At 27.3% G+C, this 25,163-nt stretch overlaps 2 protein-coding genes across 4 annotated transcripts in view; one reads left to right on the top strand and one right to left on the bottom strand.

Annotated features, from left to right (window-relative positions):
* Positions 1 to 430: 430 nt before the first annotated feature.
* Positions 431 to 19,571, bottom strand: LOC100215128 (RNA-binding protein 4.1). Of its 3 annotated transcripts, XM_065805701.1 has the most exons (9): positions 19,300 to 19,570; positions 8,914 to 8,997; positions 6,948 to 7,018; positions 6,106 to 6,129; positions 5,295 to 5,609; positions 4,952 to 5,188; positions 3,852 to 3,957; positions 796 to 878; positions 431 to 704 (listed from the first exon to the last, which is right to left on the bottom strand). In XM_065805701.1, the coding sequence occupies exons 1-7, from the start codon at positions 19,447 to 19,449 to the stop codon at positions 3,954 to 3,956; spliced, it is 885 nt and encodes a 294-aa protein (XP_065661773.1). In that variant the 5' UTR covers positions 19,450 to 19,570; the 3' UTR covers positions 431 to 704; positions 796 to 878; positions 3,852 to 3,953. The 3 variants fall into 3 exon arrangements, with proteins under 3 accessions (XP_065661773.1, XP_065661771.1, XP_065661772.1); XM_065805699.1 differs by lacking the exons at positions 431 to 704; positions 796 to 878; positions 3,852 to 3,957 and adding an exon at positions 4,501 to 4,655 and having other exon boundaries at positions 19,300 to 19,571; XM_065805700.1 differs by lacking the exons at positions 431 to 704; positions 796 to 878; positions 3,852 to 3,957 and adding an exon at positions 4,501 to 4,741 and having other exon boundaries at positions 19,300 to 19,568.
* Positions 19,572 to 19,627: 56 nt separating this feature from the next.
* Positions 19,628 to 25,163, top strand: part of LOC100211537 (chromatin-remodeling ATPase INO80) — a 65,675-nt gene continuing 60,139 nt past the window's right edge. The window contains exons 1-3 of the mRNA XM_065805698.1: positions 19,628 to 19,787; positions 24,533 to 24,693; positions 24,888 to 24,979. Coding sequence (XP_065661770.1) covers positions 19,773 to 19,787; positions 24,533 to 24,693; positions 24,888 to 24,979 — 268 coding nt within the window. The 5' untranslated portion in view covers positions 19,628 to 19,772. The remainder of the gene's footprint in view (positions 19,788 to 24,532; positions 24,694 to 24,887; positions 24,980 to 25,163) is intronic.

Below are 25,163 nucleotides of genomic sequence, written 5' to 3'. Positions count from 1 at the left end.
CTACGGCTCAACAACGTCATTGCTAGATGGTCGGTGAAAGTATCAACTATTTTCTAACGAAAGGCAATCCTAGCAACTGAGATAAGGCTAATCAAAAAGTTTAGGGGCTATTTGAAACGATTCGTCTTTAATGGGAAAATAAGCAGTCAATGGTTCAAAAAAATAAGGGAAATCAAGTATTGTTCGAAAAGTCATCCCAGAGGTAGTACAAAAAATAGAGCAGTTTGCGAGCTTGACTAAATAAAAAAAGATTGAATGCAGTTTGTAGATGACTAGAAAACTAATTTTATTTTTTAATATTATGCTGTCGTTCAATTTTTGAGGAAACCAACAGTTACTTAAAAATAAGTTAAGAAAGTTAGATCCTTAAAATACGCCTTAGGCTCGAAACATTAAAAACAACAACAGCAAAAGAAAAACAAGTCAAAAATGAAAATTAAAATAAGCATATCCTTGCACAAAAGATTTATTTTTTCCAACATAATAAATTTTCAACATAAATAAATTTCCAACATAAATAAATTTTGAAATTCAAGTAATGTTGAAATTAAAATATAAAAAAATAGAATTGGTCTTCTTAAAATGATTTAATAATATTGTTGCTTGCTTTAAAATTTAATTCAAACTTTGGCTCAGAAATTCTTGCTGATTGATATATTTTTAAAAATATAATTATTTACATCCTTTAAATTCATGTGCCATATCTAAATACATAATAATATATTTATTTAATTTAAAAAAGCAAATGTAAGCACCAAAAATTAATATGAATCTTGTTAAAATAATATATATTACCCTCGCTTATAAATTTATTCCAGTATACACGAAATTCGCATTTGTAAACTTCTCAAGCGTTGCAGTAAGTCATTTATATATATCTATAACATAAAAAAAAAAAAAAAAAAAAAAATCAAAACCTAAATATAATTATAATTTTGCTTATTTAAAGTAGAATTACCGACATGATTTCATAAAATGCAAAATGATGAAATAAAATGTTAATCAAGAATTTTGATAAAAATAAAATTAACATTAAAAATTCGGTTTATATTTTTTAGAATTACTAGATTATAGAAATTACATCTAAGAAAATGTTTCCTCTATTTACAAATTATGCAAAAAAAGTAGTTCAATTAATTGGTATTGGTGATGATGACATTGAATCCATTGATGTGCGCACACAGAATTTTATTAATTTTCAAAATGTTATAGGGTAATTTAGTTCCAATGACAGGTTAAATGTTTTAGGGTACTTTAGTTCCAATGCTTAAACACTGCGATTTTTTGCAAATCATTCTCATTTGACATTGGTATATACATCCCTAAGTTTACAGTTTGCACAATCCCTGAAAATGTTATATTAAAAAAAAAAATTCTGCGAGTTGAATTAAAAAAAAAATTTGCGAGTGCCCATTATGCATCATCAGAATGGTAAATTTTTGAGACACTTTCACTGTTTGTTTTCTAGAAAATTTAACAATTCCGAATATATTTTAGTATGCTTATTACTACGTCATCATCACTAACAAGCTCTAGCTGGATGATCTGAAGTTATTGGGAGACCGTTCATTAAATCCGTATTTTTGTACCTTAGCGATGTTTTCTATATTAATTTTTCCATAAATTAAAGTGATGATTTCAAAACAACATTCAATTAATTATATGACTTGAGTTAATACATTCTAGATTAATTCTCAAAGCTTTATTAATTTCAAAGTTTCTTAGCGTTTTTGAAAAATCTACAAGCAAAGTTTCCATAATTGCTGTATATAGATGCTTTCAAAAAAATAAAATTAAAAAAAAACATTACATAAACCATTTTTTAATATAAATAGATTCTTTTTTAACTTGGTTGTTTGGGGTGGTTCGACACTTAACCATTGAACTATAATTCATGTTCCTAATTAGGGATGGCACTTCTACTTATTTTGTAAAAACGCGAATTACTTTTAAGCGTAAATTACTTTATATAACTCATAAAAATATATAATTTACACTTAAAAATAATTCGTTTTTAAATTTTTTATTTTACATAAATTATATAACGCGTAAAATTTAATTACTTAAACTTTAAACGAGTAACTTGAAATAGTAATTTACTTTTACAAGTAGAAATTATTTGCATTTTTACTTTTACTTGTAAATGTAACTTACTTTTAATGGTAAGTTGTGTAAAGAAAATTATTTTGAAAAGTAATTTTGATTATAACTAGTAAAAAATTTACATCGAAATGTAATTTACTTTTTATATGTAAAAAAAGTTATTTAAGAAATAAACTTACGTAAATATAATATTTAAAAAACATAACACACATTTTACAAAGTAAAATAAAACTGCATCATTACAACAAATTACTTTTACATGTAAAAGTAACTAATTAGGAAAAACATCTTACATAAAAGTAATTTGAAAAAAATTGTTATTTACTTTTACAAATAAAAGTAATTTTTTTTCTTTGAAATTTTATACTTTACTTTGTAAGTAAGTAAAATGTAAGTTATATTATTTACTTTCTCAAAGAACAATCATTTCATGTTGATTCAACATAAATTTTGAGATAGCTAGCGTATTCAAATCCATTAACTTGTTTGAGGGAACTTCTCGGTAATACTTCAGGTAATACTCTGATGTATGTGGGCAGTGTTTGTGGTGGGGCAGAGTGGAAAGGATTTTTTTTCACGTATATCTGAAAGGGTAGTTCTATTATAATTAGGGGCAATACCAACTTGGATCTTCTTGTTCAACTGCTCACTTGTTAACCATTATTGACAGAAAAGTTCTATTGTACTATATTGCTTTATTTCAAAAGCTTTCGATCAAGTCTGTTTAGGTGCAACAGTTACATTCACTAAGCCTCTTTCTGATTTGATAAAGCTGTATAATGGTTTTGTAATATTTATTGTCAGTGGTTGCTATAAACCATTTCCTCTTTACTTTTTAGAGGCTGTTTTTTTTTTGTGTACTTACATAATTATATTTTTTATGTACAAAATGTTAATTAATGGTTTTGCTATAGTTTTTTAATATTTAATTCTTTTTATCTACTTTTACTTTTTTGAATGACAAGTCATCGATAAACTATCTACCAGAAAGAAGAGTGGCACACTCATATGCTAACTATGGCACAAACATATGTATCTGTAAAATTGTTTTTTATATACAAATGTTTAGTTTCTTTGAGCAAATGCCATATGTTAATATTTTATTAAATTTTTGTTTCTTTTAAATATGACCGTAACATGTGTATAACAAAAAATAAATTTCTCATGAAATTTTTTCTGCATTATTTTAAATATGACAAACTCAAAAATTATTTATAACAACTTTAAAAAAAAAAAAAAAAAAGTAAAACTATTAAAGTAAAGCTAAGTCAAAACTTTGTTGTTTATTGTTGAATTGGGTCACAAAGCGAGATATCAACTTACCTAGGATGAGATTTTATTGTAGTTAAGGGTAGAAAGAGCTTATAAACACTGACCAACTTAATAATCTTTTTAATAGTAGTTTTAAAATTAAAAATTAGTAAAAGATTTTCCATTATGTCTTAGTTAAATAAATAAACGCCATTATAAAAACCTGACCAAACACCACAGCTTAAAACCATTGTAGCTAGACTTTGCTTAACTTTCACGAAAAGTTGTGCAAATATTCAAATAAATCCCAGACTAATGCATGATACTATATTTATATATATATATATATATATATTTATATGTATGTATGTATGTGTGTATATGTATATATATATATATATATATATATATATATATATATATATATATATATATATATATATATATCATTTTAAAGATTGCATTTTACCAAACAGTTAACAATTATAAAAATTTACCCAAATTTTAACTGAATACCATGCCACACAAACAAAATATCTTCACAACCCATCATCCAAACATAACAAATAGAAAACACATCTCAATACTTTCAATTACTTTTATCTAAAAAAAAAAAAAAAAAAAATTGTAAAATTATTTTTCAGACTTGCTATATATTTAACATTTGTTATTTATATAAAAAAAATTTGTTTTAAAACTAATTAATTATTTTTGACACACATGCAACATAACATATATAATTTCAAAACCTATAGTAAATTTATCTAAAATTCACATGTAATGCCCTACAACAATTATTCAACGATACTAGTCATTCAAACGAACTAAAAAACTACGCCATCGTCAAGTATAGAGGGATACTGAGTATATTTCTAGCAATTTAACAGCTCTTAATATTGTACACATATATTCTATAGAACAATGCAAAATTGTATTTTGTGTATTTATTAGAATTTTCAATCTATATATTTTTAAATTAGCAAACAAGCAAAACTCCATCGAAAAAAAAAAACAAAAAAAAAACGCTCCTTATTTTTGAACCACGAACGCTATAATATTGCAAAAACCGAAACGATTTCAAAAGTAAAAATAAATTATATAATGCAAAACGGCAAAACCTTATCGAAGAATATACTTAAAAAGATATTTAGTAAGCTCTTTATTTGAATGCATCACAAATGCAAGTTCAGTACTTTCTTTCCATTCGTAATTTGATTTCAAGAAAACGTTTGTGTTAACATTCTTCTCGCTTTGTATATCAACGATAATCTACGTTAGCAGGATGGGCTGGCTCAGGATACCTAGGTTGCATAAAATATATGGTTGAGTTTTTAGCTAAAGTTATTAAACTACTCGATTTAAAGTTAAATATTGATAACCGTCGCAACTAAAATAGACAAAATGCATTATTTTGATTACAGGAAAATTTTATAGCTAAAACTTGTAAGCTTTGTGATTAAATTATTGCTAATTAAGAACTAATAATGTAGAACCATTTATTAATCAATGCAGTTAAAAATTACGAAACTTTATCTTTTTATCTATATGCTAATAAGAAACTAAACTAAAAAGAATAATAAATGAAGGAAACAAACACCTCTTATCGGCAGGACCAGCAGCAGTTGCATAGCGATCTCTTTCATAGTTTTCAACCCTTCTTGGATCTCTCTCGTAAACATCCATTCTTCTAGTAGAAGCAAGGGCATACGGATCAGACGGAATTGTATCATAGGGATCTCTTCGCATTGAATAAGGATCTATTCTTGAAGTATCTCCATATGCTAGCTTTTCTCGAGCAACTGCATATGGATCAACAGGTCTAATATATGGTGATCTAAATAAAAATAATACATATACAATATTAAACCATACCTAAAAGAAATTTCTAGTTTATAAAATAAAGCTTTTTATATTAAAAAAAACACACAAACAAAACAAACCTTAAAATAGGACTTCTTGACCTACCAATGACACTATATCTATCAAGCTCATATTCACTCCCATATGGATCAGGACAATATGGATCTCTTGACAAATATGGGTCATGTGAATAAAGATCCCTGGAATACATATCACAAGCATATGGATCTCTATAGTATGCATCACGCGTGTAAGGATTTCGAGGATAAGAATCTCGTAAGTAAGTGTTTCTATTAGGAATTTGTGGAGGTCCATTAAATCGCTCTCTACCATTGCTATATGGATCTCTACCTCTAATAGGCCCTATATGTCCACGTCTTCCTTCCAATCGAGCTCTTAAATTTAGATAAAAATATTTAATCCACAAAATACATTATATTTGTTTGTTGACATGTATCTTTATATCATTTATGTTAACCGAGACAAATTTTATAGCTGTTTGTGTGAATAGGAAAAATAATTTAGTGGGTATAGTCCAGTAAATAGACTGTATAAAGGCTAGTTAATGCACTGATCAAAATATACCCCAAGGTGTTAGCCAGGAATAGACTTTTTACAGCATTTTTTTGATATTGGGAGTAATTATTGATATCCTCTTGTTACTTAAAAAAAAGGTCACTAAATTTTGGAATTTTAAACCCATTGGAAATTTTACAGTGCCATTGGGCTGGCAAACACCCTGTATTCATATGCATATGTTTATGTGTGTGTGTATATATATATATAATGTGAAAATTGTATAAAAATTTTTAGTCTATAATATCAAAATAAATTCTAATCAAATTAAAACTAACAAAAGCTTGTTTTCTCAAAATGAAATAAAATATATACCTCCTTTGTGAACATTCTTTTGCCCTAAGGTAAAATTAAATAAAAAATCATTAACATCATTAGTTAATATCTAGAAAAAAAAATTAAAAATAAATAAATAAATGCGACTTAACTCCTAGAATTTAAAAAAAATATTTTCAATAGTAATCAACTATCCTTTATAAATGCTGAGTCGCAATAGGCCGTGACAAATTGCAAATTTACATTCACCTTTGTTACACTTCATATGAAGAAAACTTGTTTGTGTTTACTTAGATTGCGCCTACAACAGCAAACTTTTACTAGTGTATATATATAAAAAAAAATTGCATAAAAAATGTTTTTACTTCACACTAAAATTATCAGAAAAACATTGACAAGATTTGTGCAAACTTGAAAGCACCAAATTTTTAGAAGAATTGATCCATACATCTAGACAGATGCACCAATAAGTTACATTAAGTTTTTAAAAATAATTTTCTATCCATTGTCAATTATATTAACAGCAGTTATTTAGGATTAACAGATCATCCTGCAAAATAAACAAATTATGATCCGTATGCTTCTTTTTCTTTGCTAAATATTTTTTTACAAATATAAATAAAAAGATGAACGGTTGGAAAATTTCTCTTTTTATTAAATCAGCATAACTATGATAACTTTGTGTCATTAAATTATTTGTTAAAAATTTTAAATGCCTCTATTATTAAATTTTAGAACTGTTTAATTTATCAATGATGACAATGATGACAACTATAAATTTAAAATATAGTAGTAATGCATTGGTAAAGCTCTTTATAAGTAAGAGGATCAGAATCTAAGCATTAACTACACCCACAGAAAATCACAGAATGAAATCTTACCAATGGCCTCCCTTTCCGCACTCAAAACATAAATCATCACCCTCTGGCAGATTTTGCTTGTTTTTTGAAATCTAATAATAATAAAAATAAAATTCAAAACACTTCATGATAACAAATAATTTATAAGCATACTAAGAAAAACAAAACTTAATGTAGAAATAAAGTTATCAGTGCAAATCTGTTTAAACGTGAGTTTTTGTGTGCTGATCTGTGTTTCATTTGTTTTGCCAAAATATATTATAAAAATAAACCAAAATATTTTCTGAAAAGTGCTTACAGTTTACTTTATATAAAAAATAAATAAACAAATATAGGCCTTGATATGAGATTTTACTGCGTAACGATAAAATCTAATGTAAGGAATTTTACATTCCTTCAAAAAAATTAAAACTTGAATATTTTCTTCATGAATTTAAAATTTTGAAACCATACTTAATTTAAAGTCTTTTATTCTAAAAAAAAAATCTTTTATTAAATTATAATATAATAAAACTTAGTCTTTTATCTTAAAAAAATAAAATAACCAGTTTCTTTAAAAAAAAAAAATTACAGTTGCAGTTAAATACTTTTTTTACGACTTAATATTTCATAAATAAACGTTACACAAACAATATTAAAAGATAATTTAAATATTTCATAAAAAAGTTTTTGCTTAATGTAAAACTGCTGATTGCGTATGAAAATCATATTTTGTACATAAAATGCTAGCTGCATAACACTTCTTAACAAGGCCTGAAATACTGCAAGCAACAAGTTTCATTATCCAGTTAAGCACCTAAGCTATTTATAGCCATGCTTATTCTAGCAAAATGATTGGCTAGAATAATTAAAAATTACTTTTACAATAAAATCTATAATTAAATTTTTAGGATAGGGGAGAGTATGCACCCTTGATCCTAAAATCAAGGGAGCTTTAAGTTATTAACAAACTCCTAAAATAATAATAACTTAAAACTAATATTGAATATAAAACCAAATATACTTATTAAAGTTTTGTAGAACTATAAATATAGATAAATCTAAATTGGTTTAATAATTTTGCCTTTTATATTTTTTATGTTTTGTCCCCCCCCCCTCCAATTGTATGATCAAGGGTGCATACTTTCCTCTACGCAATACTTGCTAATATATGGTATTCTTACTTATATGGATTTGCATTTAAACAAATGTGTCTTAAAAGTGTCCACCTGGGATTAATGTTATAAAACCGTTTACTGGCATAAAATGCTACTGGTGGAAATTTTACTCTGAGAATTTTTAAAGGCATAAATTTAGAGTTTTAAAATAATTTTCAATCTTATGTTATAAAACTTTATACATCAAATTTTGTAGATATCTATGTCCTGGATTTTTTTAGAAACTTATTGCCTGGATCAATAACGTTCAAGATTTAAATGATTGTCAAAAAAAAAAAAAGTGTTTTTGAGTTAAAGATTCAGAAACATTCTGAACCACAGCACAAAGAGGATGTTAAAAATGAAAAAAAAATTACTAAAGTATTAGATAAATGTGAGTTAAATAGATTTTAGCATAAGGGTTTCTTGGATCAAGGAATTCAAACATGAAATTTAATTTTTTTTAACATGCATTAAGCACCCATACAATGCGCATGTACATGATTCAATGCGTTTTAGAGAACTTACAACTTTAGCCACTATTTATATTTAAAATTTTATGTTTTTTAATAATAATTCTGTAATTTTGCGTGTCAAACATGCACACTAGCTTAAATAAAAGTTAAATACTAAATGATCTTTACATATGTTTATGTAAAGATCATTTAATATTTGCACAGACTTCTACAACTAAATATTCATATCTTTCAATCTTTGACCAAAATTTTTGTAAATGCTTCCTCCAGAATATTTCTCGCAAGTAAACATTTTAGCAGTAGAAAGTTTATCACTGGTAATTTTTAAAAATATTTAAAACATTGACAAAAATAATTTATGATCACTGTAAATACCTGAACTACAATTTTGAACCCATCAGTTATGGTACCACTTGCACCATTGATAATATTTGTAGCTTCATCTTTGTTTTCAACAAACTACAATGGAAGGTAAGCACAAACTATTACAAAATTCAATGGAAGATAAAAATAAAATTATATGGTTAACAACTATATAATAACAACAATTAAAATAAAGTAAGTTACGTTACTGCGTAACGAAAACGCTTAACGCATTACAAAGTAACTCAACTCAGCAAATATATTTTGTATTCTTAGAAGTTAAATTGCGTCACTAGCATCTTTTCAATTACCACATTGTAATTAAAGTTATTTTATCCTTAGGAGAATATTGTTAAGCAGAGAGTCATTGAAATATATGAATCTGACAAATACACTAGACAATGTCCAGGAAAAAAAGACTGTTTCTATGCGTATAAATAATGTTAAAGTTCATAAACAAAAACACTTGATATTAGTTCGTTTAAAAGAACTTCATCTGGAATTTAAGAAGTTATACCCTAAACACAAAGTTGGATTCAGCAAGTTCTGTGAACTAAGGCCAAAGTGGTGCCTTACTGTTGATAGTAGTGAAAGCCACTCAGTTTGTGTATGTTCTTACCATCAAAATGCTAAGTTGATGTGCTCTGCTCTTCCTAACAGCCATTTAATATATTACAAAGATTTAATGAAAGTATGTGTTTGTAATATAGATAGTCAAAACTGCATGTTTTATCTATGCTCCAACTGCACTGGTAAAATAAATTAGAAGACTTACTTAGAAAATGTGTTTAAAAAGAATGATTTTGATTTTGATGATCAGATCCAATATAAACAATGGGTGTCAACTGACCAAACTGCACTTATTTCAGTCCAAACAAGCATTAGTGAATTTATTGAAACTTTAAGTGAAACTTTGTATGACTTTAGTCACCACCACTTTATCAAAGAAGCAGTCTTCCTACTTATTAGAAGCAAAACAAAAATCAGACCAATATACCTGCATTATTCTGATAGATTTTGCAGAAAACTATAGTTTTCTTATACAAGATGCTATACAAGGGTTTTACTGGCAAGCCGATCAAGCTACCTTACACCCATTTGCTGTTTATTACAAAGATGAAAAAGATCACCTTAAATGTGAATGCTATTGTTTAATTTCTGACCATCTTTGTCATGACCAATCAGCAGTCCATTGTTTTCTCACAAAGTTGCTCCCTATGGTCAAAGTCAAACTACCCACAGCGAATAAAGTTAAATACTTCAGTGATGGTGCTGCGTCATAGTATGAAAACTACAAATGTCTAAGAAACTTAATTTATCACATTGTAGATCACCAAATAAATGCTGAGCATCACTTCTTTGCTGCGTCACATGGCAAAAGTCCATGTGATGGAATAGGAGGTACTAAAAAAAGAGAAGCAGCAAAAGCTAGTCTACGAGCAGCAATTACAGATCAGATTCTCACACCACAAGATCTGTTTACATGGGCTCAAATAAACATCAAAGGTCTTACATATTTTATCTTTTAAGTGATGATATCAATAACCATGAAACAACTTTCAACCTTCAGAAACAATATAAAGGAATGCACACAGTTCCGGGAACAAGAAGCTATCACTGTTTTGTACCAGATGGAGAGAAATTGTTTTTATGAAGAATCTCTAGTGATACTGTCTATAATACTCGTGTGTTAAATAACGTTAATTTGATTTAAAAAAATCCTTTAAAATTTCAACCCTGTAAATGTATTGCATGCTTTTACGAAGAAGAATGGTACATAGGGCTTGTTGTTGATATTTGTAAAGAAAACCAAGACGTTAATGTGAAGTTTATGCAAAGAAACAAATTAAATTTTAATGGAAAAACGATGCACGATCAAGTCAGTGTTGGGTTACACTTGACAAGATAATATGTCAAATAAGTGTTCCATTGATTAAAAGTATAAGTGCTCATGACTATATTCTTGCTAGTAATGACTATGACAGTATTATGAGTTATATAAATCAGAGATAAGCTAATTAGTTTCATGTATACATACTTTTTCTTTTAACTGATTATCTTACTTTTTGAATGCACTTTTTTACAACATAGTTTGTATAAAATTGGAGGTATAAATTTTGTATGTGGTAAGTGGTATTTTTTTGTTCTCCTTTTGAAAATACCATCACTCTCAAAAGGCTACAATCATGTCATAAGATTTTTCTTGGTGATTGTCTATATATAGAACCTCAACATAAAAAAGTTTCATAATTTATTACAACTGTTTACGCTACTTTTTATGCCAGCAAAGTTGATGTAATTTATCATAATTTAAAAGTGATTTTTTAATAGGCTGCTGCATGTGCTAAATTAATTTTTAATGCAAAATTTTGATTATTCTAACAAGTGGTGAACCTAAGTACACAAAGGTAACAAAAAAATCCACTTTCTGTAAGTAAGTATTAAACTGTAACACGTTAAATTCGAAAAAATATTTATGTTGCAATATTTAGCAACTTTAAGGTACAATAACTCAAAAACTGTAAAAAATCAGTCAAAAACAACTGCAATAATGGATTATTTGGGTGAAAAACTATTACCCTACAAAATTTCAGGTGATCTCCATCTTTATTTAAAAAGTTATGATTTGTCAAAAATCGAAAAAAACTGCTGTAAGCTCCTGATACACAAATTTTCAGATTTTGGTCATTTTTAATTCAATCATAACTTTTAAACAAATTGGTCAATCAAGCTGAAATTTTCTGGATTGTATTTTTTTCATAAGATCTGTGTGTGGTCAAAGTTTAAAGCAAATCTGAGATGGTACCCTGGGGAACTTTAAAAAAACTAGGTGATTTGATATGGAATAACCCAAATAAATCATGCATTTTTTAAATTATTATGACAAAATTTTTTTTATATATTTATAAGGAATCTATATATTATATTCCTTAATATTATCTGCTAGCATATCATCTTCGCTGTCTACGTCATCAGTATCGCTGCATGTTTGCATGTCTTGAATATATGCTATTTTAACTTTATTAGAATCAGCAACATCAGATTTTTCTTTGTTTTTTCATATACTTCAACAATAATAGGTCAATAATATTATCGTATTCATCTTTCAATCAAATACTTTTGTTGCCGAGAATTATGACACAATTGTGTCAATGATACAAGTGTGTCGTGGTTCATTGATAGGTGTTTATCTGCTAAAATTTTTGTGACAATACTAAAAGTTCACTTAACTTCCGAGTTCGATTTGGATATAGACATAATAGAGAAACTAGTTGACATATATCGGAAAACTCTTTAATTTTATGTTCAAAAATTACCTTCCATAAACATCTTGCTGGATGAGACTCATACTCAGTTGTAACAAAAAGTTCAAGTTTTTTCCATTCTTGTAAAGTAGCATCTCTTTGAAAACCAGCATTTTTAATGGGGCTTCAAAACGGTCACAAATTAACTTGATTTGCTTCACTCCCGAGACTTTATCTTCAGCTTTCCAATGTATTGGATTGAAAAATTTCATACTTCTGTAAATGAAAAACTCACGAGAGTAATCTTGAAATCTACTTGAAAGTAATTCATGGAGTTTAGGAAAAATCACTCTTTTGATTTCATATATTTTTTTGAATTGTTATTTTTTTTGATCAAAATTAATCATCTCCATTGCTACATTTTGTAAAAACAATTTTTTGGGTGTTTTCGTTTATCACCAGCTCTTTGAAAGGAACCTTCAATTTCATTTTGATCAGTGACCAAATAAAACTACAAAACTGTCATGAAATTCATCTTCTTCCCCAATTGATTTTATTGTCTATTTCTATTAAAGTTTGTTGGATAGTTGTTGGAATTTTGTGAGGTAATAACTCATTTTTTTTCAAAATTTTTTGAAGTTGGGACATTAACTTCAAATATAACCGTCTAATAAAGTCTAAATATAAACCTACTTGAACAAGAAATGATTGACATTTAAATAATTTTAATAAACCTTTTACTTTTCCGACTGTTTTGCCATTTTTTAGGTCACTTGCATAATTTTTATACGTTGAAAGAAAGGCTGGCTAAAAAAGACTAAAAAGGGCTCTTCTCCTGTGCCCGACAAATCTTGTACCAGATATTTTTGGTAAATGTAAAAAGTTATTCCTATAGCTTTTACCACAGCCTCGACTTCACTTTTTAATTTTTCTAGAAATTCTTAGTAGGTGATAATTTGATAAATAAAATTCTTCGATCTTTATAAATTCCATCTTTAAAAGTATCTTTTATTGCTAATTCCATTCTGTGGTTGATAAAATGTATATTCAATAACCATTTGCGAGATTTTTCTAGCTGAATTAGGGCACCATTCTTTACACCAAAATTAACATTTGCATCATCAGCTATGGCAGAAACTAGTTTTTTTATTATAATCTTCAGTAGATATTTTGAAAAATGAATTATCCGACTCAAAGACACCGTTAATACCAGCAGTTACTGAATTTGAGTCGCTTCCACCAAATTGTGACATTTCCAACAACTCGGTAACCATATATATCAGGATTCCGTTGTGCTCCGTATGGACTAAAACACGTTCTTTTTCTTTTCCAGTTTTTCATGCTTGACTTCCGCCGCTAAGTATTGAGAAGTTGCAACTTTCGAGAATTTTATAGCGTTTCTCAAGGACAGTATTGGCACAACACTTGATAAGTTCTCTGCCAGTGAATCCTGTTTCTTTACACTTTATGAAGTTTGATCCTGTGATACACCCACAATCAACCTGAAGATATAATAAAATATTATTATAAAAAATTAATACTTTCACATAATAAATTAAGAACTACGATTAAAGCTTAAAACTTATTTGAACTTGATTTGCAAAATTTAAAAAACTACCATTTATTTGCTAAAAAAAAAAATTAAACAAGAAACTAAAACTTACGAGAACAGAAAAACGTGCATGAGGCATAGTTGGATAGCAAACCATTGCATAAGCAATATTTACCAAGTTTTTTTAAGAATTATTTATAAATTTTTCTTTCCCTGTCAATATTGTTACACACAAACAAATGTTGAGTTTGTTGGTTTCCACCTTATAGAAATAGTAGATATAATTTCTTAAAAGGACATAAACGAGTTATAAAAAAAAATTCATAACTATTTTAAATATATGAAAATAATAACGAATTCCATGGAAACTAGACAGTTTGATGACCTTATTTTATAGAGGCTTTATTGACGTAGTAAATAATCATTTTGTATTTAAAATTGAAAATGATTTTAATTTATAAAAAGTGAACTAATTCAAATTTTTAACATCTTTGTTTAAAATTAGAGTTTAAAATATAAAATGATTATAAAGCCTGACTACTCTTTGTTGTTTGCTTTTGCTTCTTTGTTTTTATTTAGGTCTTTATTCAAAAATCAGATTGCATTTCTTTGGACAGCACTTTGTAAATGTCGAGAAACGCCATCTTTTTTAATGTAGCATGTCCTATTTATGATCATAATGTGACTGTTCTTATTGCTCCTTTGGTATTGGCCAGGATATTCTCTTGATGAAGAGCACATACATTACAAAAAATTTTTACAACATAATTCTATTCTCTACAGCAGTTTCTGTACTTTTTTAAGTATTTTTCAAAAGTTTTCAGAGTGATTCTGTTTTTATTCAAAATTTTATCCATTTGATTATATATTTTTTAAAAGTATAGAATGTTTGAATGATTTGTTGAAACCCTTAGTAAATATGAAACCCCTTATAAAGAAAATTAATATGTCATAAGGAAATGAAAATAACAACATTAACGAGAAGTTTATTTCGCTTAATTAAAAACACATTTCCGTTATCTTTTTTTAAAAAGCAATTCTAGCCAAGAAACAAATTTAATGCACATTAATTGATAGACAGGCTTACTAAGTGCATTAATTATTATACTTTAAAATATAATTAATTAGCCACTTAAAAAGCCACAATATCTTTAATTTTTTTCTGAATGGGGAAAAAATTAATTATGCTAAATATTTGCGTTTTTTTCTAAAGTATTTGTTTTAAATATATTTTTGAAAACCTTTCTATAAATATTATTGATATTATAAATTTTTTCTCATTTATTTTGTGAACTCTTTTTAATAATGTTTTTAAACAATAAAGAATTTTTTTAAATAATTTATCAGTTACCGATAACATATTCATGATCATAATTTATTTTCATAAATTAAACGAACGTCATTAAAACTTTACGTTATTGAATTAACAATCAACAAAATATCTTATTGATAAAATATTTACATCAAAATAAATCGTGCATTTTTTAAACTATTATGGCAAAAAATAATTTTTATAATTAAAAGGAATTTATATATTTAATTCCTTAAAATGAAACTTAAAACACTTTATTTTTTTTAACTAATTTTTAACATCAACAAAAAAATTATTAAACAAACTGTTTCTTCAACAAAAAATCTATTAGTTTACAATTGCGGTTAAATACTTTTACTTAAGAATTTATTTCTTCTGAATAAATGTCACGTTAACGACATCAAAAGATAATTTAAACATTCTAAAAGATAAAAATTTTTGTGTAGCGCAAAACTGCTTAACGTGTTGGCAAATCGCCTTTTCGCGATTGCGAAAATTGCTCGCAAAATGCGAGCTGCCTAATGCTTCCTATTAAAAAATTTAAGGTTTTCGCTTAATTATTAAAAAAGATATAATTTAATTATATCTTTTTTAATAATTAAGCGAAAACCTTAAATTTTTTTGCATCATTTAGTTTGACTGGAATTGGGTTTGATAAAATATAGCCGGAGCCGGATTCATGACTGGGCTGCATAAACATTTATACATCCTAAAGTTGTTGCTTTTTTATTCAAAAATCATGTTTTGGCATATTTTATATATATATGTATGTATAAACATCCTTATGATCAACATGATCATCATCATCATCATTACCATCAGGCTTAAGCCTTCCTCTTTTATGGTGTTTCTCTAATATAAACAATCAAAACGATTTTTTTTCCTTAACTAAAGCTCACTCTTGCAATATGTAAGGCACTCTCTACATGTTTTCTTACTCCTACCACTACCATTTTCTCCTGAAAATGCTACCTTTCTACATGCTGATACACAAATCAATTACCTAAATCAAATTTAATCTTTTCTAACAAACGTTTTTGGATACAACATTTTTTTAAATCTGTCTAAGATTATGGCTCCATTTCTTGTCTTGTTTAAGTCACAACACACATGCATCTGATTATCTCTTTATCAAGTCTCATTCTACCCCACATTTTTCACCACCTTATACAGTTGCTTTATAAAACCGTAATAATTTTTTTTATCTTTTTTACAAGAACATCTCTTTTGAGAAAAAATGTCCTTTCCCATGTTAATCTCTGTTATTTTAAATTTACAAAATCTTTTATCTTATTTCAGATGTAGATGTTGAAGACTTTTGGAATGTCTTCAACAGTGTCATTAACTAAAGTGAGTCTAACATTTAGTCTCTTATTCATGGGTCTGATCTTTTTACTTCTCCCTAGAATAGGGTAGAGTTATTAGGAAAGAACTTTTTCTCGAACTTGACTATCGAATCTAAAGGCTATTCTTCCAGTCATACCAGTTAAACAGGTTGACCCATTGTTAAACATCTAAATCACTCTGGCTTCCAATGTAAAAGTTAATTTTCAACTATACACGTCTACAGTTTGTGCTTCATACAAGATTTCCTCATAGTCTTAAAAAATGTTCTCCAGAACTCCCTTCAATTTTTTCTAAACTATTAAAATGTGCTAAATAAGTGGTTCCAATTTTTAAAAACTCTAGAAAATAATTTGACCTCTCTAACTATCCTACGATTAGTCTTCACTCTGTAATTAATTTCTTTACATAAAGTTTTTCTGCAGTATTAAAGTTATTCTTGAAGGCCTACACTTTTTATTATTTTGAGTAACTTTAAGAGTACTACAAGGTTCTATTTTTGCTTCTGTATTGTTTCTGTATTGCTTCTGTAATGGAAATCTTTTCTCGATCATTTACAACAGCAATCTTTATGAAATCTAAAGTGGCTCTATTTGCTGAAAACTCAACTTTATACTCTTGTCTTGAGCAAAATTCTTCACTTTTTGATTGCTTAGAACAAGCAGACGAAGACTAAAAGCATATTGTAAATGTAATTAGACCTGCTTTATTTGCTAAGCTTGATCTAGTCTCCAATTGTTGCAAGGTTGCATTTCTTTCTTATAACTCTTGCCCATCTCCATGTTTTCATTTTTTATACAACCTATAATATTTTGAGTCTTCAGTTAATCGTTTCCTAGCCTTTAAACACTATCCTCAGGGCTTGTGATGAAGAAAATCGTTAAGCGTGTTATATCGCGCTTGTAAAATTAGAATATGTTTTCATCGAGCGTGATTATGTGCGCTCGAGATAACGTCGGCGAGCGCAATCATGAAAATTGCTGAAGGTGATGCTCATAAAAAAGAACAAAAACTAATTTTGAAAATTACTCTATTATTAATATTTATTTTTATTATTAACGATGTGTGGAATATTACAAACAATAAATCATATAAATCTTACTTGATATTTTCACAAGATTAAAAATACTCTGCAGTTTCAGTTTTCTTATAATGGTTTTCTAATTTTCTATTCTTATTTTATTTGTGCATTTTTGTATTCGCGTTGTGTTCCCACGTGCACATTCCACTATTGGAATTAGTAACAATTAACGACTTCAAACTGCTCATTCATTACGTTAGTGCAAAAGAGAACGACTTAGTGCTTTTTGTATTTTATATCAGTGCTTTGATAATAGAATATCTTTAATAAAAAATCTTTTTTAAATATTTTATGAAAATAAAAAAATAACCCCGAACTATTGGACGAGCGTTATTTTATACGCTTGCTATAAGCTGAACAAGCGTTGTTTATCGCGCCTAGAGCATTTGAAAATACCGTTTACGGGCACATTTTACGAGCGGAGCGCGATCACGCTTGCTTTATCACAAGCCCTGTATCCTCTTTTTTAAAGTAACTCATAACTTAATGGTGGTTGCTTGCAACTTTGTTGGAAGTAAATTAGAGTTTAAAAATACATAAATACATGCAGTATTTAATAAAAATATTTCAATACAAAAGCATGAGGTATTTAAAAAAAAAAAAACATTAGTTTTTCCAGCACAAAAAGTGCAATAACTTCGAATCCACTTAACTTCTAAATTTAAAAGTCCTCTCATTTTTTTATGTCTTTTTAAGCTCTAAGGTAATGCGGTTTAATTTGACATGCAGGTAACATTGACATGTATTAAATTAAATGTTTTTACCAGTTGCCTGTTGATTGTTGTTTAAATTATTTTAACAGATGTTGTAGCCAGATGTTAAATGAACAAATATAACTGCTTTTATCCAAATAATAGTAATTATTAATAACTACACAATACAGAGGGCATAAATTAAACTAGTTTCTAGTTTTTTTGTTGCTGAAAAACTTTAGTCTAAAGAAAAGTAAAACTATACTATAATATCATTTTACATCTGTTTTTATGATGCTGTTTCAAAATACTAAACATTTAAGATTTTTTGAAGTATTTTCTTTTTTAAACGAATATTTCAGTTTTGGGGTAACATTGATAGGAATGCTTAAGTCACCCTATCAGCTAAGAATCAAACAAAAGTTGGTATAATATCTTACATCTGAAGAATCTTTCAAATTACATGAAGTGGAATCAAACAAAGCAAACCCTAAATTAAAAGAGTAATTCTGAAAAAAAAATGTACCAATACATCAAATGCCAACCAATCTAAAAAACCGACACTTGCAAAAAGTTAAAATCCACACTTAATTGTTTTCTCTATTTTGTTTGTCAAAATTCCAATGATGCTACTCCTCATGATGTAACTTTAACATTTACAGCATAAAACATACTTCTGTCGATGTTACCCTATAAAGGTGTAACATTGACAGTTGAACCCCAAAAGCAAAATTAATTATTGATAAATAATATTAGATAACTAACTAAATTCTTCATCAGTTAATAGCAGCAAAAAATTTTTTTCTAAAGATATGCCAATGTTATTTTTTTATACCTGATACAATTATGCTAATAATATCAAAATGTTGAAAAAAAAACCCTTGTGGAATGACTGAGTAGCAGGGCCAACGATACCAGGAAACACTAGCCCCCTAGTGTCGTCGAAATTTATAGATATAGAGGACTTGTTTTGAAAATAAACTGCGCCCCTCCACTTCGAAACCCGTGTCGTCCGCCTTGAGTAGGAAAGTAAAATATTATACCATTAATATTAATTTTGAATATTAATTTTGGGATAATAATAAAATTATGCAGCAATTAAATTTAAAGTAAGAAATTAAGTATAAGATAGTTAAATAAATTATTTACTAGAAATAATAATATAATTTTACCGCAAAGGCATAGTTTTTTACAACATCAGTTCGTTTAACTTTACCATACTTAGACAAAATTTCTGTAACTTTTTCGTTTGACCATGACGGATCTATTCCTCCTATATACAACTTTATAGTTTTATCATCTATGCCATTTTCCTGAGGCATATTGTTAAATTAGCTTACTTGGAAGGTAAATGCAAATTACTGTCTAAGGTATTTCAAGTGTGGACGGAACCAGTTTTCTTTACTTCTGTGGTACTTGTAACCTGGTAGCGAACTTGTAAAAGATGTCAAGCATGCGTATTTGCAATTGTTTTTATCTAAGAAGATGGCTGCCGGCCCCCTGCGCGGTACCTTCAACATGAACTTTCGTTATACGATTATATTTTTAACGGCCATGCATTTAGTGAATTGTAAGTCTTATTCAACAGCAAATTTCCGACTTGCTACTTCGCTGTATTTCCACGAAAACCTTATATCGTGTTGCAATGGACCATAAAAAGGTTTCTTGTTTTATTTTTAACAATTTTCGAAAAAATTAAATAACTAAATTTTTACTTTTATAACCACAATATAATTGTTGCTGTTAAGTTTGAGATGATATGATTGAGATTATTCATGTATAATACAAAGCAAACGTTTGAATATAAATTAGCAGTTAAATAATAATTTAAAATTAAATACAATTTGATAGCAAATAGATAAGTAAACTGCAAGATAATGTTTTTAAAATATTGATTGTTATTGATAAATTTGCATCACTTGAGTAATATTTTATTAAACAATTAGTTAATTTGAATTTTGTATACTATTTAATGGAGATTATTAACTATTTGCAGCACTTAAATAATATTTTATCAAACAATTAGTTATTTTAAATATTGTATACTATTTAATGGAGAATATTATTATGATGTTATATAAGAATATTCGAGCAAACTATTTTATGAAGAATATTAGGTTGTTAGTATTTAATAAAATGACATGATTTTAAGATTCTCTTGTAAACTCTGAGTCTTAATTATATTATTTTGGATAAATATATATAAATCTGCATTTTACTTATTATCTGGATTAGTTCATTATTAAAAAAAAAATTACAAAATATACTTTATTACAAAATGACCTCAATACCTTATTTAATTTGACAATTAAATGATTATTGAAAAGTATTTTTAAAACATGCCAAAGCATCAATTACAAAGAAAACCTAATAAAATGGTTAAAATAAATAAAAGTAATTTTTTCTAGAATGGATTTTGTGGATGTATATATCTAATGATTTGAAATAAAGGCACTACATTGAAAGTATCACAAACGCTTAAGTGTTTAGATTTAGAGACTTCGATAATTATTAGAGTATTGTAGCTTGGTTTCACATCTGTTAGAAAAAATGTAGCCATTATAGCACGGTTGTTTCAAGATAAGCTTTACCGCTTCTTGTTATTTTTACTAAAGGGGTGTTTCTAAAACTGTTATAACTTTTGATGCATTATTTATAAATAGATAATTTAATTCTGTAAAATAACGAGATTATTTAGTTCAGTAAAAAGAACAAGAACACTAATAAAATGTTTCATTTTATGACATTTAATGAGTTAATAAAAACATTACGAATCAGCTTGGCAATCTTAAATCCTACATCCCTTAAACAATAACTTATACAGTTTTAACACTATTCCTAACATAATATGCAAAACAGCCAGCACTATGAAACTTACCTCTTAAGTTTTCACCATGTTTATCTTCACACAAATTCTCATTGTAAGCAACTTCCAGAGATTGTATTGACCTTCTTAAGGGGTTACAGTTAGCAGGTGTGTAAGGTATAATTGGTCAACTTAACCACTTAGCTCCTGGCTCCTATTTAAAGTATAAAAATTTTAAAAAATGCTTTGTTTGTTTTTTTAACCTTAAATTTTTTTGTAAACTAATTTTTGGCTTGCTAACTTTATGGACATTTTATAATGTATATAAGTTTTATATCAAATATATAAAATATATAAGTTTTATATCAAATATATAAAACTTATATATTTGACCCAGGAATTTCTCTCTGGAAATATCTGGAAAATCTTTTTTCAGATATTTCCAGAATTCCAAAAATTGTTTAAAATTTTAATTTTTCCAGATATTAAAATACAAGTTAAAACTATTTTTATAACTTTGTCATCAAATAATTATAAAGTAAAGGTATTGCTCATCTATTACTCTACACTATACAGGCTTTGTTATGAATAAAAAATGGCTAGGCTCCTCTTGATTTTGATCTCATAAAATTTTTATTTTCTTTTTTATTTAAGGACCTTAACTTTTTTAGCTGCCTCAATAGAATAAATTACCGCAAAACAAGTTTGTTTTACTAATTAAGGAAAACAAATCTATAAGTGTTATTTTCTAAATGTATATATTGTGGAATGTTTATTTTGTTTAAATTTTTTTTTTTAATATTAAATAATTAATTTAATATTAAAAAAAAAATTAAATATTACATTTTTTATTATCATTTAATATAAAATAATTTCTTTTCTCGACATTTGTGTAAATGAATTAAAATATATTAATTTTTTTTTCATTGTTTCTTAAAATTGCAACTTAATGATTTTTACTAACAAACAAATAATATTACTTGTTGCAAAGGAAAAAAACTCAAGTTAATTACTTTATCAGCGCTTTTTTTTGTGGCAAACAACGATTTAAGTTTCCAAGAACTATGGATATAACAATTGATATATTTACGTATTGATGCAATTACTCTATTAAACTTTATTATTGTATGCAACTTTCATTGATACTTTCATCAAAAATTAATATCAGATATTTGCTAATGCAAAAATCATTAGTAAAGATAAAAATTTCAATGTTATTTATTTCAAATGTATAAATGTATCATATAAAACCTTTATTATTCATCATGTTTTTAAAATGTAAATAGCCGTGGTCGATAGCTTTTAAAAATGAAACTTTTTTGGCTAGCCATATAAATTAATCTTTCGCATTTGTAAATAAAATTACAAAAAAATTATAAAAATTTATGTAAATTTTATTATCCTCTTTAATATTTTACACAAATAATATCATTGCAAGTTTCATTTTTGATTTTTTTGTTGTAGTTTTTTTTGGTACTTTACCAGCAAATTTATTTTACCAAAAGTAATTTTAATTACCTTAATAAAAAAATAAAGTTGATAAATTATTTTAAAGTATAATAATGTGCAAAGAACTTTCCTAACTTATGGTAAACAGTAAAAATATTAATAAACAGTTTTTGAATAATAAGAATAAATTAAAAAAAAAAAAATGATAATTTACTAAACAACAAAAATTTATTTTCCGCGTGGACTGCGGAGCAACAACTATCTTCCTGACTACCACATGCACACTAGGTAAATTTATTTACCTAACAAAACCTACAAAGAAGAAAACCTACTACATCAACAAACACATGCTTATGCACATACACCTCACATCCTGAATTAACACTTTACTTTTCTCTTTTTAATTTATTTTGATTTTCTTCTATACTTATTCTTTATAACATATTTTTATTATTAAATATTCACTGTATACGACACAAAGTCAGCCATGCTATACAGACAGTCTGTTCAACTGACTAGAGGCTACCTGCTAACTGTTTTAGAAAACGAATAATTCTACTCCACTTCAGATACTCCTGGTTTCATTACAGTCGCATGACATATTCACAGTTAATCTTATAACTAAAACAAAATTCTATACAATCCTAGATTATGAGTTGTAATATATATATACAGATTATTAGTTTGTTAAATATATACACAAGTTATTGTGACTATTGTGGTGTAATTTTATTTCAATTTTCTAGATTATCAAGTTGCAATAGTTAGTTTTTTTTTTTTTAAATACATGTTGTTATAAAATACATTTTATATAAAATACGTTACACCATTTTAAATGACTTTCAACCAATTTCATACTAACAGCTTATACCATCGAGACAATCTATTACAGTAGACACACACAAAGTACACTACATTGACTGTCTACATTACATTCACATCTTTAAGACTCAAAACAGTCACAAATCTCACTGACACTCGTGACACTGCAACAAAACACTGCACTTATTGAAACTCATGTCAACAAAGTGACTTACAATTGTATGCAAGTTGTACTGAGCCCCACGAAGTGTCCTCTGGTCCCAGTGTCAATTCAGAGGTCTGTGGCAATCGTCCTGACAGGATACTCTGAGAATTGTCCTTTTGGGATAACACAATGGGATACCTTGACGAGATACCCTGGTGTATACCCAGAGTGGAACCTTTTTTGGGATGCCTGTCTCGGGCAAAAGTTGGAGGTCTTCCTGTGTTCATACTGTACCATAGGGCACGAATCCATACTGTATTCGAGACGTCCATGACACACTTAAATCAATAATGTATGTTTACCACCCTAATAATACAGACCACATGACAACTACTTATAAAACGAATAATTCTGGTCCATCACTGGTACTGTCTACACATTACACTTACGCTTGACACTATCAACAATCTAGTAAAACAACAGTAAATGACTCTTATGTATCTCGACTATTGTTTATTGTTATTGTTTATTTTTACAACATTATACTTATTATTTTTTTAGTAATTTTCTACTTTGAGGCTCTTTGTTTTCCACTGGACATCTGTCCGTTTGTACTTTTATCTCATTCTGCTCAACTCTTTTTAACTTATTATTCATCCCTAAGGCGTTCACTGCTCGGTGCAGCTTCACTAAAATGCTTTGCATTTACAATAAAAAAATGATAATTTACTAAACAAATTGAAAAATATAAACTTGACATCAATTAAATAAAAACTGATGTCACTTGAAAAATAAATTTATTTTAACATTTGAATGTATGATCTTGCTTGATAATGACAACTTAATTCATTTCTTTGTTGTGCATACTAATTACATTTCATTGGGTTGTTTTTTTTTCCACTAAGATCTTTTGAACCTTTAAGAAATTTAAACCAATTAGGAACTCTGCGTTATACATGGTGTCATCAGGCTGGCTAACACCCTTAATCCCTAATTGTACCTCAGCAATGTTGCAATGCAAAATAACTAACAATTCAACAGTAGTCATGTTATGTGTTTCAATAATGTAATATGTATTATGTACTTAATTTATTTTTTTTTCTTTTGATTAGAAAAGCTGGATTCAAAGGGCATTGATCTCAATTTACTTTTTATTTAATTTAAAAAACTATTTGTATTTTAGAATGACTTCAATAATGTGACCATTATTCATCCAGCAATTATTTCAAATGAAAGTTTTGAAGATGCGTATTTACCAGTTAACTTAAAATTCTTAGAAAGAACATTAAGCATAGATGCGCTGATAAACTATGCAGAAAAATTATTTAAAGAAAAACTATCAGAGTAAGGAATTACTAATTGTTAAACATTAAAACATATTGTTAATAGTTTTTCTTTTGTTACTATGTTGCATATAAAAACTTGTTATAATAGAAATGTAAAATAGTTATTAGTTAATATAAAAATGTGTCATAAAATCTCTAAAACATTTTCATCTTTATAAAAACTGATTTTAAAAAGAATGTTATTGATTGTAGGTTTGAGAGCACTTCAAGTAGTGACGAAGAGAGAGAAATAATAAACACAACTTGGAAAAAAAAAACGTGCAAGTTGTCATTTACTAAAGAAGGTTATAATTGTTTATTACTTGTTCTTTGTTTACAAATAATGTTTCTTGTAATTAAATACTATAAAATTGTTTAATGGGATCCTAAGCAGTCGTTTCTGTTTGAAATTTAATGCCAGCGCTGGCGGGAATGTCATTTTAAAATTAGCCTGCGCAATTTAAAAAGTTCTTTCTTTTCTGCTTTTTA

Source organism: Hydra vulgaris, chromosome 09 (genome assembly GCF_038396675.1).
Source record: "Hydra vulgaris chromosome 09, alternate assembly HydraT2T_AEP".
Taxonomy (NCBI): Eukaryota; Metazoa; Cnidaria; class Hydrozoa; order Anthoathecata; family Hydridae; genus Hydra; species Hydra vulgaris.
This window is presented reverse-complemented; position numbering and strand designations above follow the sequence as displayed.